General features: G+C 39.9%; 1 protein-coding gene across 10 annotated transcripts in view; it reads left to right on the forward strand.

Moving 5' to 3' along the window:
• The window catches only part of ADCYAP1R1 (ADCYAP receptor type I), a 144,238-nt gene that overhangs the window by 18,835 nt on the left and 106,612 nt on the right, over nucleotides 1-18,791 (forward strand). For all 10 annotated transcript variants that reach the window (XM_077789662.1, XM_077789654.1, XM_077789646.1 and 7 more), the window contains one exon: nucleotides 12,778-12,938. In XM_077789662.1, the coding sequence (XP_077645788.1) occupies nucleotides 12,888-12,938 (51 nt within the window). In that variant the 5' untranslated portion in view covers nucleotides 12,778-12,887. The remainder of the gene's footprint in view (nucleotides 1-12,777; nucleotides 12,939-18,791) is intronic.

An 18,791-nucleotide genomic window follows, 5' to 3' on the forward strand; every position in this document is an offset into this window, starting at 1 on the left:
TTGGTTTTAGGTGTTTTCTTGGAGTGGTGCCTTAAAAGAAAAGCTGGTCTTTGGTACAGAATACATTCTTAGGGAACAACAAGAAAAGACTGAGATGCCTGAACCAGAAAATGTTGTGAAGATAACTCAAAGTTATTCTGTGCTACCACTACCTAATTCCTACGATTGCTTCCATATTTAAACACAATATTTGGATATTGTGTTTAAATATGGAAGCATATTCCATATTTAAGCATGGAAGTATATTCCATGTTTAAACACCTTGGATATTTCCAAGGTCAGCCAAAACACAGATAAACCGTTAAAGTTTGTCCCACGTTTTGCCAGCTGACTTTCACATACCATTGATGGTTTCTCCTTTATTTTCTGGTCCTGGTCCACCTTTAATCCCTCTCTTTAATTCTCTATTTGGATGAGGAAGCCTAAGGAGGCCACTTGAATGTTGCTCTGTGCCATCTGCAGCCTGAGGGTCATCAATAATGCAGCCTGCAGAAATGAGGGCTTTGGGACAGCTGGATTTCTTGTCTTAATAAATTGCATCCTTTGGAGGCTGCTGAAGTGGATCCCTCAATGCTGGAGGTCAGCTAAGCTCTCTCTTTCTTAAGCTGCTTTTCTTTAGATAGGATATTAGAAAGCGTTCTGATCATTTTTAAAAGTTTTTATCAAATGCTGATCAGGGTGGGCAGATCCTGTGTTCCATGAGAAACCAGCCTTGGAAGTTGTCCCTGTCTACAGCACTGTTCTTGTAGTTATTCCAAGAGTTTAGAATAAACCCTCTCCACAGAGTATCCAAGGAAATAGGGGAATAATGTAAAACTGATACATTATCCACCATGATAAAATTGTGAAATCTTTGTCCTAAAGAGTTTCTAAAGGCTCAAACCTTCTTTACCTGATGTACTTGAAAGGCACATGGTGATGATCATGTTTTTTCAGTGCCATTTCAGCTGAACTTAAATTACATATTAAACTCAAGGTGGGTGCCAATGAAGACCTGAACAGAATTTATATTTGATCTGATGTGAGGAAGGTAAAGGGGAGGAGGTTGGAGCGACAAGAAAAAAACTGTGGCTAAACACATTCTTTAACCTTAATTTGCTGCCCACTATGAGATGCTGCTCATCAGCTGAGTGTAGCTTTGGCAACTTTTAATGTTTGGGCTGAAACTTTTAATGTTGTTTCTCAAATCCTTCTCTTCCCTTCCTCCTGATAGAAAATATAGAGAAATAGGATGTAATAATCTGCTGTTTTGAAATATATAATTTAGGATAATCTAACATATGCTGTGAGCTCTATGGGATGTGCTGATCACATCTCAGGGACTATACAAGGAAATTATCTGGTGTTTGGAGGTGCACATTTTAATGAGATAACTCTCACCCAGGGCTCTGAAGGACCCCCATGGGGAGGGAGGCATTCTCACTGTGTCTTTGAGACATGACTCAACCTATTTCAAACTGAGCAGTGGGCACGCTGGAGAAGAAGGGATTTCAGCTCGATTGGATTTACGTGTTTATATCCTGGGTTTTACTGGGATGCATGACAATAAGATGACAAAGCTATCCAGTGGAAAGGAATAGCACTTTGATTGTTTTCTGGGCCACAGGGGATATTCCAGTTCCACATGACACCTAACAGAAAATGTGAATCATAGCAAGTTGGGTTGAGTCTGATGCAATGACCATCCTGTCAATTTATAAACTTCCTCATCAGACAGCTTCATATCTATAATCAGGGTTTCCAGCTTTTACTGCAACGGACACACCCAAGAGAGGAAAATTACCCATTTTTTTAGTTTCCATTGGCTCTTGTTCACACGGGATCTGTAGAGAAGATTGCTGCTGTAGTAGCTTGGAATTTGACAGAAGTATAAAAAATGCTATAATGGATACAACTGACATTTTCCAGTTGTGTTTTGATGAGTTTCTTTTGGGGTTTTTTTGGACACCTCTAGAATTAATAAAATAAGAAAACACATTCTTTATTGGCCAATGAGTTCTGCATGTACTTGTACATCTGTTTAGGTGAATATGAAGATGTTTTGATCTTTATTGTTCTGACCTTCCCAGGTATTCCCTTAGGGCCATATTCTGCCACCCTACAGAGCACCACAGGGCCAGCTCATCTTCTAGAACTCTCATATGGAGATCCATGAGCAGATAATGAAGATGAATATAGAGGTAGTCTTAATCACTGTCTGAAAAGAAGAATGCATAGAAATGAATCACTTCTGTTAATTTATATTTGCCTTTTTTTCTAGAAGTGGTAAAGCTACTTTGTTTATGATAATAGTGGAATGGTGAGTTATGAATTAAGATAAATATTTACATTATGGAGAGGAGAGGAGAGGAGAGGAGAGGAGAGGAGAGGAGAGGAGAGGAGGAGAGGAGAGGAGAGGAGAGGAGAGGAGAGGAGAGGAGAGGAGAGGAGAGGAGAGGAGAGGAGAGGAGAGGAGAGGAGAGGAGAGGAGAGGAGAGGAGAGGAGAGGAGAGGAGAGGAGAGGAGAGGAGAGGAGAGGAGAGGAGAGGAGAGGAGAGGAGAGGAGAGGAGAGGAGAGGAGAGGAGAGGAGAGGAGAGGAGAGAGAAAGGAAGAAGGAAAGAAAGGAAGAAAGAGAGAAGGGAAGAAGGAAAGAAAGAAAGAGAGAGAGAAAGAAAGAAAGAAAGAAAGAAAGAAAGAAAGAGAGAAAGGAAGAAAGAGAGAAAGGAAGAAAGAAAGAAGGAAAGAAAGGAAGAAATAAAAAGAAAGAAAGAAATTTTTTTCCCCTGAATTCTTTTCTCTAGACAATATTTTCTCTAGACTCATTTCTTTCTGTGTCAGGCTATGACTGCCCTTTGTGTCACAATTTCAGAATCACAGAATCTTTTAGACTGGAAAAGACCTCCAAGATCATCAAGTCCAGTCATTAACTCGGCATCACCAGGTTCATCACTAAACCCTGCCCTCAAGTGCCACATCCATACACCCTTGAAACACTTCCAGGGATGCAATTTTCCTCATCAAAGTTTTCCTTACTGCAGAGACGTGAGTTTACTCCATGCTTTAAGGTGAAAGGTGGGATCCAGCTCTGGATCAGAGCCATGTGGTTGGGAATCTCTATCTATTAACACTGTGGTGTCTTCATGTGTCAGAGAAATTGGTTTACAAAGTATTTATATTATATGGAATCCTCTCAAAATTCTAAGTTTATTTTTACTTTCCTCCTCTCCCTGGAAGGTACTTTCATGGTGATGATCTAAATGGTCTAAATGCTGATGGTCTAAAGCTTTCTTCTAATTCCCAGCTTAACCTCTTGACCCAACAGCGACTTTTATTTCAATTGTTTTCCTTCCTCTTTAATTTGGTGCTTCTGCTGCTTTCAGGGCTGTGCCTATTCCACACAGGCTCTCCTGAGCTAATCAAGCTGATTTTGTGCTTTATTACCCCTCTGTTTGCCAAGATGAGTAGCACATTGTCCGGGAGCAAGGCAAAGCCATGTGCTGCTGAGGACAATTACTCCTCTTCCATCCACTGTGGAAGCAGCTCAGAGAGGTCAGCGTGGATAGAGATGGTTCCCTTACAGACAGCCAGATTTATGTGCCTTGGATTCCATCCCTGGTGCTGCAAGAACACGTGCTGTGGAAGGTCCTAATAATGTCCAAACGTAATGGGTTTATTAAGCACAATATGGGACACAGCTGGGAGCCCAGGCTGTCAGAAATGCAATAGGAAACGAGGACAATAGGAAATGTGGAGGGGAAAAACATTGCACAGTTTCCAAATGCTGATGCAGTGTCTTAACCTTATCTTTCAGTGTAGTAGAGAAGAGTGAAACTGTTAAAACAAAAAAATGGGATTTTCACTTCCCTGAGAATGGAAGAGACAGGATTATAGCCCCAGGCCTGTTCTGAGATACATTTCCTTGACAGTATTTGCTTGAGGAATCACAATAGTAGAGCTATCTTTTTCCCTACCCAGTAGAAGTTGGGAAACACATTATATCTGTCCCTTTATCAAGATGGGCTAGAGTTTGGCCCATGAAAGCTTTTGATGTTGATTAGAAGTGTAGAGGAGGAGCCTGGATGTTGATCTGGGCCCTCACCACAGATTGTCAGCTCAGAATGCTCACTGAAGTACAAGCTGCTGTATTCAGAATGCCTCTGACTTTGCACTGGAAAATGACAAGGAATTGTACCCCTGAGGCAAAGAAAGATCATTGGATCATCATCTCTGAACAACTTGGCAATTTTTCCACACTCCCAAGCACCCTTTTCTCAACACCAAGGTAGTATCAGTCTGGTTTCTTCACACCACCTTGTATTTATTCCTTTGGCATCAGGAAATACAATCAGTGCCTCATTATATTCACCACCTTCCAAAACATTTCCTATTTTTTAACTTTTGTCCTGCTCTCAGACAGGAAGGGTAGTCTTGTTTCCCAGGGGTGATAAGAGTTTGCTGTGCTGTTGCTGGAGCTCCAAGACTAGAGTCTTGTCCTTGAGTCCAGCATCAGCTCCAAGAACACTCCTATGGAGTCTGCCCATGCTAAATAAAGAGTGGAATGTTATCTTAAAGATACTCTTGGCATTTCCTCACAGCTGAGAACACCTTGCATGGAGCCTGGCTCAGGTCTGGGGAGCAATGGTGGCTTTATCAGGGCAGTTTGATCTTAGGATAATCAGCTCAGCACATCAAGAGGGCTAATTGAGGGTGTTAAGAGTGGCATCATACTCTGATAAATAGAATATTTTGAATTAAGGAATTGTTTGGAAGGTACTGTCTGAGTACTGCATTTGGGAAGATCTTCAGAGACAATGGGAATAAAAGACTCTAGGACTTTTTAAAGGGTCCAGAACCCTTTTTTAAATGGGCCCAGAACTGCATTTTCTGCTCTGCTCTTACTCTTTCTGTAAGAGATACCTGGGAGAGATGTCAGCTCCACATGTGCTGGGCAGGTTCAAAGCAGAGCTTGATGGGCAGGTTACAGCGCTTAAAACCTCCTGTGTGATCATAAAGAACAATATTTACACATCCAACTAGGGAGGGAAACTCAGACCACCAGTCAAAGAAAGCAAATTAATCAGGGAGCTCTTGCAAAGCATTGATATGCCGGGTAGAGAATGTGTTTTCCTGGTTGTGGAGTAATAATTCTGAAGGCCCTCGCCAAGCAGCACTTAAAGCCCTGCTGGAATGGAGCAGCACATCGTTATCTTTATGATCCCAGTATTAATTTCATATTAGCAGTGAAGTATCACATATACCACAGATGCTTAAAAAGGATAATTGATCTGCTGTGAAAAGGGAATCTTCTCACATTCGATTTTTTCTTTTTGGCTTTGCCTAATGCTTCCTGAATGTGTGATAGTTTGCAATTATTTCCCTGCATCAGAGTTTCTGTGGTCTTTAGTTAAGAAGTTTTGTTATTTCACCAGGGCTCTGGGGACATCAGTAACATAAAGGAACAATAAAACTGATGGATAATACAATAGGGAAAATAATGCCAATCAAAGCAAGAATTTTATTGATGATGCTATGTAGACCTGCCAAGAAAAACAATTTGGTGCCCAGGGAGGGATGAATTGTGTTCCATTGCCTCTGCTCTCACGAGTCTATCACTGCAAAGATGAGCTAGAAAATCTTGACCTCTGGATGTATGATCCACTCATGTCCACCTGAATTTTCAGAGAGCCTGAAGCAGCACCTCCATCAAACAGACATTCAGAGTTATTATGATGTCAAAATACTCATATATCCAGAAGTGAGGTGTCGTTAACCTTCAGTCTTTCATCATATCTGGACTGGTGAAGCAGCATAATATGAAGGAGAGGAATTGTTATGTTGTGATAATTTCTTTTATTTATAAAATTCAGGCATTTTAAATGGAGTTTGTTTGAAAAATATTTCAAGTCTTGTTTAGTTTTATACATATGTCCCAGAAAAGCATAAACTTTCAAAACTCAGGAAAAGCTGGGTTTTTTGACCACACCTATGAAGGAATGGGGTATAGATTAGGACTTTCAAAGAGTTTTTGATAATTTGCAGATATTCAAGAAATTAATCAGATCTTACTATTGTGTAAATTTGGATATCTTTCTTGAATTGGCTGATCAACACTTAATAAAATCTGTTTTGGAATAGTTTTAAATAGTTTTTTTTATATGTTAGGAAAATTCTATAAAAGTAGAGGACTACAAAATGCAGGAGCTGTCAGGTTATACAGAAGTGATAAAGAGTGTATTTTGTAAGGACAAATTATTCCCACTAGACCAGGTCCCTCCAATCCCCATCCAGCCTGGCCTTAAGGCATTTAGGATATAGAAATTTCTCCCTGAGGTGACTTTCATCTCCACTGACTGGAGAGAGAGCCTGGGCAGGCTGGGTTGAACTGTAAAGATATTTTTTATATGGCAATGCTGGTTAATGTCTTCGCCAATGATCAGGATGATGGGACACAGTGCACCTGCAAGAGGGTTGAAGGTTACACAAATTTAAGAGTTGATAGACCAAAAGGTTGATTGTGCTGTTGCTCAGAGGGAACCAGAGAGGTTTGAGAAATAGGCAGAAAGATGAATAAGAAAGAGATATACAAATTCCTGCATGGGGAGAGGAATAATTCCATGCACAAGGACAGGCTGGAAAAATCAGCTGCTGGGAAGCAGTTCTACAGGGAAGGATCTGAAGCTCGATGGACACAAAAATGGACCCTGAGCCAGCAAAGTGCCCTTGCAGCGTTGAAATCCAAAAGCATCATCAGCTGCATGAGGAAGAGCCTTGGCAGCACGTCAAGGGAGGTGATAATTCCTCTCTCTCAGCCCTGGAGTGCCTGGTCGAGAGCTGAGCTGCTGAGAGCATGAACACAGTGGGCTCTGTGAGGAGCCACAAAGAGTATTAAAGAATTACAGGACACTCAGAGACCTATGGCTCTTTAGCCTGGAGGATATTTGGGGGGGATTTTATCAAAATGTAGAAATCCCTTATGAGAGGGTGCAAAAGAGATGGATCCAGCTCTTCTCTGTGCTGAAAAGGGGCAACAAGCATAAACAGACACACAGGAAATTCAGCTGTAAGATAACACTTTGTTATTGTTAGAATATTGTAAATGCAGGCGAACCCAATGGGAAGAAACGACGATGTCTGACTCAATTAATAAGGCTGAATTATTTCTTTATTATAACCATGCTAAAATACATTAATATGGTATATAAAAGGAGGATACTAAAACTACACACTACTTTCTCTAACACAACTCATGACCCTCTCTCCAGAGCCCAGCCCCAGGTGGGTTGGATTGTCCATCAGGCTCAAACAATCCTCACCAGAATCCAACCAAGCAATCACCCCAGGGAAACAATTCTCCAAACACATTCCACATGGGAAAAATAAGGAGTAGAAATAGAAATTGTTTTCTCTTTTATTTCTCTCTATACACCACTATAAAAAATCTTGAGAGGGAGAGAAATGTGCTTACCACATTAGAATAGTCAAATACTGAAAGAGGTTGATCAGATAAATTGCTGAGTCTCAACGTTTAAGATATTAAGAAACTGATTGAAAATGGGTTTTGAATAACCTGCTGTTGGACTAGACAATCTGCAGAGGTCCTTCCTATCTCCAGTTCGGTGAATCCTCTTTAGCAGTCATTCTTCTTGCAAAACTAAAAAATTGCATTAATTTATTTCGTACACAAATCCTCGTGGAAGTAAATGAAATTTACTTCATAATATAATTCTAGTTCATATAGAAATATTTGGACACCTAAGCTCTCATTTGCATACGGGAATCTCAGCATCTGCAGTTTACAATTTCCTACTTTTGTAATCACACTTTTATCTTCACATTTAGAAAGGGAGTTCTAGTAAAATTCACAGGTGTTTTCTGAGTTTTATGCAAGGAAAAAAGGAAAATCAAAATCCTATTCCTCCAGAACATAAAAGGATTATTACTGAGCATTGCTAACAGACTTGGAGATTCATTAACTAGGCATATTCTTATGTGCCTAATCCAGGCAGCAGCTGAATCTATTTCTTTCAGATATATCCATGCAAAATTGTTTTAGTGCTGTATCAGCTCTCTTTTAAGTTTTGTTTTCTTAAGCAGCAATTTTCCTGCACAATGAAAAAACAGAGTCTGCCTGAATGCATCTGTCATGAATGGATATTTTTCAGCCTGTGATTCCACACCAGCTCACATGTTAAAACAATGGGCAGCCTGCATCCATCCTTGTGGACCGTTCTGTGAAAAAATTCCAGGTTGCTTGTTGACAACTCTTTCAGCAAAGGTGTGACTCAGGACATTCATGTGCAGCTGAATTTTTGTCCTTTATAGCAGTAAATCCTTTCTGAAAGTCCACCTTAGGCCTCCTGATGTACTGATCCTTTGAGTCCTGTTTTGTCATTGACAACAGACTTGGTGAGTGGGAACAAGGACCTGAGGGACTTTCCCAGTGAAGTACATAAAGGGAGAATAAAAGTCTTCTTGGTTTATAAAAGAAAGTAGAGTCAGACTCTTGGCTGCTGTTATGCCATGAAGAAGCTTTAATTTCAGCAAATTTAGAAAGTAGGTAAACAAAATCAACCCATAATATTTAAATGTCAAAAAATAATAACTACTCTATTAAAGACAGTGCAAAGAACACGATGTTCTTTGCCTTAGTAGGGTTGCACTTTGTGGAGTATTTTCCATGGAAAGCTTTAGAGTTCTTGCTGTCTGGAATTAAATCTTCCTTTAGCTTTTCTGTTGCCTTAAATATATCAGCATTAATTTATTGACACCCAAAACAGTAAAATTTCTTCTCAATCCCTTGTGGAAGGTGAAAATTTGCTGGTTTGGGTTTCATATTGCTGATCTATATATTTCAGACTGGAGGTGGGATTACTCTGTCCAGATTTAGATATCCACAGTGTAGATGCCAACAAAGCTGGCTGCTCAGAATTCCTTTACACTCTGGGAGAGGAGCTGGGATTTTAAAGGAGATGGTTAAAATAGGTCAGACAAAACACTTCCTTCACATGTCTGCTTCTCTCTGTTGATATAAAAAGAGACTTGACAATGAGCTCATGTGTGAGGATGTCTCTGCCAGGTTTCTAAAATTAGGTGACATGTCCTAGGTCACTGAGGGGTTGATTTCCTAACTCTCCTCATAGCTGGTAAGCAGGAACGTGAGGAAAGGGTACTGTGCCTTTTAAATAAGTGATGTAGCTGGAATACCACATTTAGGAACTTATAGGAGAGAAATCATAAAATGCAGTGTGCTATTGAGTGCCTAAAGATAGAAAAATATCAGGTGCACAATGAAAGGTGCCCCAGCCCTCAGGAGAGCTGCTCAGGGAGCCGGAACACCTCTCCTGTGAATTCAGGCTGGGAGTTGGGACTGTTCATCGTGGGGAACAGAAGGTTCCAGGGAGACTTTAGGGCACCTTCCAGTGCCTAATGGGGGTTAAAAGAAGTCTGGAGAGGCACTTTTGGTGTAGTGTAAGTCCAAGGGGGAATGGCCTTAAATTGAAGGAGATTAGATATTAGGAAGAAATTCTTTACTGTGATGTTGGTGAGGCACTGGAACAGATTGCCCAGAGAGGTTGTGGTGCCTAAGGCCCAAAATCTGCTCTAGTGGAAGGTGGCACTGTCCATGGCAGGAGGTTGGAATGATGATCTTTAAGGTTCCTTCCAACCCCAAGCCATTCATGATAATTACCTGTTCATATATTTTGCACCCAGTAATTCTCCACCCATGTTTACTCTTCATAGGGAAATGTTCTTCATGTCTCTAAGAAGCATTGGAGTAGCTGTGCATGGGCTGGTTGACTTTTCTGAAATTTATTCAGTCTGCAAAACCTCAGTTTCTCCTGTATGTTGTCAGAAGCTTTCAGATTTCCTCACGTGGGCAGGAGCTTGGTCATGGGGCAGGAAGAGAATGTGGTGGGAGGCTCTGCCTGGACACTGAAGTGAGATGAAGTGATGAATCCCCATTGGATCATCACTGGTCTAAACCATTGTGGGTCAGCTGTGACATGTGTTGGTTTCCTTTCAAACCTCTGGCACACATCCCAGAGGACCACAACAAGGAGCCCAGCAGATCAGGTGGTTTTTTTGGGTGTGACCTCAGTACGACCTTGTAGCTGCCTTGCAAAGCCACTAAAAATCCTCTTTCATTCATCAAAAAAATTCCTGCATTTTTCATCCAGTGGGTACACTCTGAGATGCTGTGTAACAATTTCACCCATCTTTAATATGAGGACTTTTTTATCCATTTGAGCAGTGATTTATTACCTTTTTATGCCTCCCTGGGAGTAGTCCCATCGTACCTAGAAAGGTCTCACTGTGTGGTTTTGTTCATTGGTGACATAAGATGGTCACTTGGCACTTGTGGGCCTCTCACAGAGGAGTTGTCCTCACCAGCCTCCAGAGACCTTTATATATGGAGAAAGAAATGGGAACTTGCAGCAGAACAAGTTTTGCCAGAGCTTTTCCAGCCTGCCCCAAAGCAACTCAGATGCTTTCATAACGAATCTACTGTGGCACTGAAAGTGTTTCCAGTGGATAAATGAATTCACCTTCAGAGGGGATGAATTATTTTCTTAAGTCACTAGGTTACCAAAACAACGTTCTTTTTCTTTTTTCTTCTTCCTGTATATCAGCCATGCATGAAATAAACTCCTGAAACCCACTCTGTTTTACCAACAATCAGCTGATTTTCAGATTCTCAGACACTTCAACATCCCTTTTGTTCCACCAGAGATAACTGAAGATTATTTTGATGAGCTGTTTATCCATAATTGAAAGGTGCAACCCCTTTGTTATTGGTTCTTCTGACTTCATTAATTTTAGTTACAGTGGCAGATGCAGATGAAACAACAACATGAAACATCAGTAATTAAATGACAGGATTTATCAGCCAGTGATATCAGAAGAAAATATAATAATTCAAGATTCCCTTCCAAATCCAATATAATTATTGGATAATTGAAGTATTATTAAACTAATATAATTATTTATTTTTCTCAATCCTGAATGGTAATGCTTTATCAGCATCACCTATATATTTTTTAAAAGTTTCTTTTTCTGGTATAACTTAGCTGATAGTAGTTATTGGGGAAGTAGCTGGGCTTTAGTTGGTGATAGAGATAACTACCCTTTAATTGATAATAGAGATAAGTAGCCTTTAATTAGTAATAGGTGGACTCTGAATGTATGTTTAACATTCATTCCAGGAACAGCTCAACAGTATAAAAGGTTCTGCTGCAGGTCCAGGGCAGAAGTTCTGGTAGCTGTTATTCCCTAATAAACACTCCAGTCTCCCTGGATGACACGAAGGCCTCAGCCCAGTATTTGGTGCAGGTTTCCATGACTACCTTGAAGGCAAAAAATGAAGTAGATTGTTTTATTTCCCCTGCAATATGTGAGAGAAAAGCCATGAAATGCTTTGCAGATGTTCTCGTTGTCTCTTTAGAGGCTCCTTTGAAACTCAGACAAGACAGAAAACAGCCACCCTCCACTTTTCAAACCGAGGGATTGCCAGGTTAAAGTAAAGAGTGTTCTAAAGGTTTGCCTTTTCCCCCAGGACATCTGAATGTGTCCTTCTCTTAGTCTGGCATCTCCCACCCTTCCCCTGCATTTGATCATTTCCTGATGTGTTATGGTGGCAGAATGAAAGGACAGAACACAACCTCCACACCCTCTCTGGCTTTTCTGGCCTGAGCTGCACACAGGAGTGCAAAGGATCAGGAAATCATTTTAAATCCAGTGGCTGCTAATGCATCTGTCTTGTTTTGTCTTGCTGCTGTTAATGGAATTCCAAGTCCTCACGGCTGAATGTCACCAGGGATGTTTGCTGTCCTCCTCAGCTGAGATCTTATCAATTGTCCATTATTTATAAACCATCAGAAATACAGTAATTAAATTCACTGCCAGAACAGAGCATGAGAGACTGATCAAGAGAGGATAAAAGAAAACAGATGAGTTCAGACTGAACTTCATGAATCATTGTTCTCCCAAAATTTAGAGGGAGATTAATTTTCCTGTTTTATTTTTTAATTGAAAGACTCTCCTTTCTAAATGCTGATGTCCTGGCAGTGTGTTTCAGTCGGTATAAAACTTGTGTCCTTTGGTTCTAAAAGTTCTTTTACAAATCAAACTAGCATAATGAGAAATAAATCCAAATCTTAAAACACCTTCCCCCTAGTCCTTAATTCCTTCAGGGCAGAGGCCAAGCAATGGAAGTCACAGGTATGGATGACATTGTTGTTCATATAAATCATTCCTGATTATGTCCTGGATCAAACTTTACCTGGAGACTACAATTCATTCTTTTGCCCCCCTATTGCCAAGTTCTCAGAAAAGTTATTAACAAGCCTGTTAATAGGTTATTAACAGGTCTGGTAATGGATTTTGTTATATGGACAACCTATCTTGGGAGCTAGACCCCTAAAAAGCCCCCAGACAATTTTGTTTTTAAGACACTACTGAAATTTGTGAAAGCTGTGTGAACCACAACTTCAGAGATGAAGAAGAAAGGTCTTTTTTCTTGTTCAAAATAATCCACCCTTCCTTCTCCCCAGGTACAATTTAGGTGTTTGCAGCTATGGAACCTGTTCCAGCATTTCTTTGACAAAAGTTACTGATCACACATTGTCATTTGCCTTTAAATTAGATATCCAAGACCACCTTTAAAATCTTCAAAAGCCTGGTTGATCTCTAATAAGTGCCACTTGCAGCTCAAGTGTTGGTTCTCTGGTTTTTGTCCATTTCTTTTTCATTCTCTCCGTGGTTTACGTATTTATAATAATTTTCCTCTCTTGTTGCAGAGATCTGAGCCTTGACGTGAAGACCTCAACCAAAATATCAGCAGAGAGCCTGTGCTTCAGCCCTAATCTCAGTGTTAACAAGCAAAACTTGTCCAAAATCAGGAGAGAAGATGGCCATCAACTGGAAGTTCTGCTTCTTCAGCCTCGTATTGCTTCCTGTGGTAAGGAAAAATGATTTTATTTGCATTGTTCTGATACAAATACATGTTCTCAAGGCCAGCATTTACCAAGAGGGAAGCATCTACTGCTGACACTAATTCTGGATTTTCCTGGGTGGTCTCATTGTTTGGGTTAAGAATTTCCAGCCTCCTTTGTTAATGAATTAGGACTGAGATCATTGCTCATCCTGAGAAGGGCAAGTCCATCCCTTGAGGGCACTTGCTCACTGTTTTTAACCAAGATTCAAAATGAAATAAAGTAATAATTAGAAAAAAAAAAACCAAAACAAAATGAAACAAAACAAAACAAAACAAAAACCACCAAAAAAACCCCCAAAAAACCAACCAAAAAACCCAACAACAACAACAACAACAACAAAAAACAAACAACCAGCATGTCTTCTGTTTCAAATCCATTGGTTTAAAAATATATTTTTTTCCAGACAGAGGGATAAAATTAGAGATTCCCTTCATCCCCTCCATATGAAACCTAAACCTCGAGATATTCCAGGCAGTGCTTTTGGAGGCCTCCATTTTCAGAGGAGCAATTTTAAGAAACAATATAAATGAGCCTCTAAAGATACTAAAGGCACATAAATCATCCATCATCTTTCTGGAAATTCGACTCTTCATGAAGGTGACAGAGATTAATTTTCCCCACAAGTCTTTACTTACTAAACAACGTGCTTTTCCATTAATAACTCTGTGTTAACACGTCTGGGGATTGTCACTCTCCCTCTCCATGGTCCCTACACACAGTGACTGCACCTCTCCTCACATAACAGACACAAAAACACTGAAAAAAAGATATTTTTTTCCCCTTTGTAGCTGTACCGAGTCGTACACAAGTCCTGCAATAACCTCTTGTCGCATTCAACACAATTCTGTGTTAACCATTGCTCACAAATGTGCTTTTCAGCTCTTCTCCAGGAGCATTGCTCACAGGGATTCAGTGACAAATAGCACCAGGATTTCAATCCTCCAGCTCATTCCCCTTAAAAGCCTTCTACAACTTCCATACAAATGCCTTACACTTGCTTAATACACAGATATTTTCACTTTGGTGCACTTTAATAGTCAGTATTTGAAAGAATTAATGACATTTACTCAGTTTTATTTTAAAATGACAGCTGTTTATTGTGATGATGTTGTCACCAGAGCATCTTTTAGCAGTTTTTTCAGAGTTTTTGCTCTTGTGTATCAATCATGTAGCCTGTCTTCTGCAATGCATAGCAGGCAGCACAGAGAACCTCTTTTAACTTTGGCACACAAAAATACATTTTCATTCCTTTTGGCTTTTTTTTAGAGTGCATTTCACTGCACAACTGAAATGTGGCATAATTCAGCTAAATTCTGGAGAACTGGGTTGGAATTGGTACCATAGTTGTGTTCATCCAAATAATACAGTTCTTTACATACAAGTATATGGCTTTGGAAATTTTATCTAGAGCATGTGGCTTCACTCTTCCTTAGATGTCCTGGTCAGGTAGAAATGATTATTTATTGAAAACTGGATATGTTTAATTTTTATAATACATCTCTAAAATGACTACTGTAAACTTCCTCTAGCTAATGGGGAGGGGGAAAAAAACCCAAAATTAACCTGATTTCTGATTATAAAAGTTTACTTTTATAATCCTGACTATAAAAATTTAGCTCAAATTCAGATGTTGGTTTTGGACATAGAAGTGTTGATGACATGGATCCTACCCTAGGAGAAACTGGAAAGCTGAATTTCTGGCCATGCAAGCATATTTTTCAGACTGCAAACCAAATAATTAAATGATCAAAAGACAAAAGTAATTTCTGTTAAATGACCAACAACCTTCAATATTTCAATATTTTTAGTGCACAGCTCGAGACCCTTGAAAGGTGTCTCGTTATTTAGAGGTGAAGAGTTTTTAATTAAGGGAAATAAATGAACAAATCTCTTGAGCTCTCAGATGGGTGACCTTCCTGGCAGATGGAGAAGGACAGCAAATTCCCAATTGCTCACGTTTCAGGACATAACTGTGGTTGCTGAGCTGGATAATTAGTGATCAGCTCCAGCTTGTGGAAAGAACAGTTCTTAATAAAACACCAAATAGCAAACTGGAGCTAATAAGAAAAAATACCAGGTCTAATAAGGAAAAAACTGCTTTTTTTTATTTTTTTTTTTTTTCTGCTTCTGCAAAGTTTGTGATCTTCTTTATGAATTTAAGGTTTTGCTGCAGTCTTTTGCAGGAATCCAGACATTGAATTTGACCATTTAACACACATGAATTTGTGTGTTCGCACACACAGAGCCCACCACAGAGTTTATACAATAATTTGTGTATAAGTATTCATTTCACATGAAATCCCTACATTTTTTTTTTCACAGACCAAATTTCAGGAACGATATGCTGGTATTTATGTTTCTTCCCTTGCTGTCATTCTTTTGCAGTTCTTGTGGTAACACATTTCTCTCCACTGGAGCACACCCTTTCCCTGTGAACCATCTGTAATGTGCTGTGCTGGTGACCTCAAATTGGCACTTTCCTGTCATGCAGATTTTCCAATTTTCTACCAAGGGAGAGGATGTGACTCTTAAAATAGTTAGAGTAATTGAAAGTCGTCTTAGACTCCACAATGTTCCTGGAAAAAAACTGTTTATACACTGCTTTCTTCCAAGCACATCTGGTCAGATCCATTTTACCCACAAAAGCCTCCAAACTGATGTCCACATCCATAAACAAATCAAAAAAAGACAAAAAGAGAACCAAGTATGAATGGGAAATTCCAGGTGGCTTCAAGTATAGGCTCCAGCCAGACAGAAAGAATATCATATGCTGAGAAATAATTAAAAATGAACATTTTGAGCCAGTTCTAACTCAGAGTCAAGGATGATTCAGTTTTTCATGTGTTTTACAGGCTGCTCTGCATTAACCTAATCTATGAACCCTTCAGGACTGAAGGCACCATGATGCCTGCAAGGCCTTTTGTAGGGGCCTTTAGAGGAATTCTTTACTTTTTTGTGCCATTTAAGTGCTTTCCTGGATTTAAATAGCTGTGTTGCTATTTTAGCTGGTTTTAACCCATTTCTCTTGGCTCAGCTGTTCCCAGTAATTTCTATTCTTTGCTTTGGATGAAACTGAACAACCTGGGATAGTGGGAGGAGTCCCTTCCAACCCAAACCATTCTAGGATTCCATTATGGCTTTAATTTTTTTTTTTTTCTGAATTCATTTTCACTGGCACTTTGATTGACTTTGCATTCTGTTTATCTGTGATAATATTGTTGTGTTGTTTATTTTTTTAATTGGAAAATATCAACAAAAGTCATCATAAACTTATGGAGAAGAAAGGAATCCTAAACCATCGTTCCTTTGTCTGGTTCCAAATGTACTTGAGAAACAATGAGTTTCATGACTCACGAAGTTGGCCTGGAGTATGAACTGAATTTTAAATGTAACTGCAATGCAGGTGTTCCAACTGTCCAGAATAATTCCTTCTCATGCATTTCTTCACCTAATACTTGGAATTTCTTGTGGGTGCATATTTAATATTGCTACACTTCAGTGTTTCCAGTGGCAGAATATTCTGTGTAATGCTTGATCAGCTGGGAAGGATGTTTTCCTTTAAAAAAGAGAGAAATATGGAAAAAGGGAAGGTGTAAGTGATGCCTCTTGTATAACAACATTGAAGTGTGATCTCTGAGTGAGAGTCAGGTGGGCAAACACAGATTTGGATGTGCAAGCAGCACGTCAGAGAGCAAAGAATTAAACCTGGATCTGATGGCAGTTGAGTAATTCATGAAGAGCTGAGGAGAGAAACTGAAGTGTTTGCTCAGGCCCTGTTTGCTGCAGGGGGGAATATTTCTCAATCTTGCAGGGTGTGAATAGGCTACAGAGCAGAGAACTCTGTATCCTCCATCATTCACCCCTGGCTGTCACTTCCAGTGCCAGGCTCCCTTCAAACAGAACCATCTACCTTCCACCCTCTGTTATTTTTAAAAGATGAGGCACAGTGTCTTCAGACACAATAAAATTCTACAAGTTTCTCTCCCAGCCTGCAACATTTTTAAGCACAGCCCAAATGTGAGGCTCCTCAAGCACAGACATAAAAGCTTGGGTTGGTTCCTGCTCTTTGAGCAAACCATTTTTTTTTTCCATTCCAGGGCTTAATGAGAGAGCTTTTAATGAGTTTACCTGCCTGGTGATTTGTAGCATCTCATAACCCTGTTAGAGAAGTCAAGCTCTCTGTAGGACTGCAGGTTTCTCAAACACAATGCACAGTTGCATGCAACTTCTCTGTTATTTATGTAATGAAAATATAAATATTTTATATACAAACACAGCCAGGGGACTGCTGGCAATGTTCTCCATAGGAGATAAAGACTCAGCTAACCAAGGCATTAATGCTGCTGTAACTTTTCCATTTTAATAGGAGGAGCTGGTGCTGGGGGCAATCTGGAAAAAATAGCAACTTCTTAAAAGCCTTAAAATAGAAAAACAAATATAAAATAGAATAACAAAGTTTAAAATAGAAAACCAAAGTCTTTGGATGTGTAATACTGAGTAAAGCAGTTTCAAAGAGCAGGTTCAGAATTCTGGTGTCGCAAAAAATCATCTGAGAAAATCAGCATGGCAAAACCACAGAGGCCTTGGTACCAACCATCTTCAAGGACATTCCAGAGGCACAAAAAAAAGGAATCCAAGTCCCAGATGGTTGTTACTTTGTCAGTTAGGTGGGATAGGAGCTTATAGAGAGTGCCAGAGTGAGAGTGGGATTTCCACCTGACATATCTCTAAGTCTCTGGATTTTTTTTTCTGAGAAAACTCTGTGTTTTTACACTCCTGAAGGTGGTGGGAGCCCTGGAAATTCTGTTGGTGCTCTGCCTGGTGCACTGGCACTTGTAACCTCACCTGGGCACCTCAGGTGCCAGTCAGAATGATTGCTGAAGCTAAAGAGAGACACCTGGTTAAAATGTAAAAATGTTTTTCATAGAATTATAGGATGGTTTCTGCTGGAAGGGGCCTTAAAAGTCAGGTAATATCAGCTCCACTAGACCAAGATTTTCAGAGCCCTGTCCAGTCTGGTCTTGAAGTTTTTAAGCTTTTAAAGCTGATTTTCACCAAAGATGAATGGCACGGAGAGAAAAAAAGTCTAAAAATACACATATTCTACCAAAATGTGGTTCAGAACACTGTGAACAAACACAGGTATCTACCACAACTTTCCTTTAGGCAGACAAGATATCTCAGTCTTATAAACGCAAAACAGCAGGTAACAAAGCAAAAAATAGTCTCCCTATATTATATTAAATGTTCCCCTTTTTTGCCCTCTGGAAGTAGCAATAATTTCTGTGAGAGGCAAATAAAATGATGACGACACTGATTTAAAGGCATTAATTAATGTAATTTTTTTTCCCCTGCTGGTTTTGCATTCACAAGCTTGCAGGAGGGTTGGATGAGCAGTCAATAACAAACTGGGCATAGGAAAGAGTTCTTAAAAAAGGAGGCTGTAAAAAAAAAAAAAAAAAAAGTAAAATCAGAATCAGTGATTTTTCATGTTGCTCAGCAATGTCCCAGTATTGCCACGGGGACCAGGAAGGTTCTTTTGTTCATAACAGCTGCCACCCCACAAACTCTGCAGACCAAACTTCCAAATTGTTGGGAAACCAGAGTTTGCCAGGCTTGAGGGGGCTTCCAGGGCTTCTTTTCCAAAGCAGTAACAGCCTGGCTGTTGTGCCAGCCATCTGTGGAACCTCTGAGGACCCTTAGAAATTACTGCCAGCCCTAAACCCCACGCATTGCTGTCCCTGCAGTCCCACAAAACCCAACCCCAAACCTTTCTGTGTTTCCTTGGGCAAGGGGTGAATTGCTCGCTCCAGAGA

The sequence above is a fragment of the Lonchura striata genome, chromosome 1 (assembly GCF_046129695.1).
Source record: "Lonchura striata isolate bLonStr1 chromosome 1, bLonStr1.mat, whole genome shotgun sequence".
In the NCBI taxonomy this organism is placed as follows: domain Eukaryota; kingdom Metazoa; phylum Chordata; class Aves; order Passeriformes; family Estrildidae; genus Lonchura; species Lonchura striata.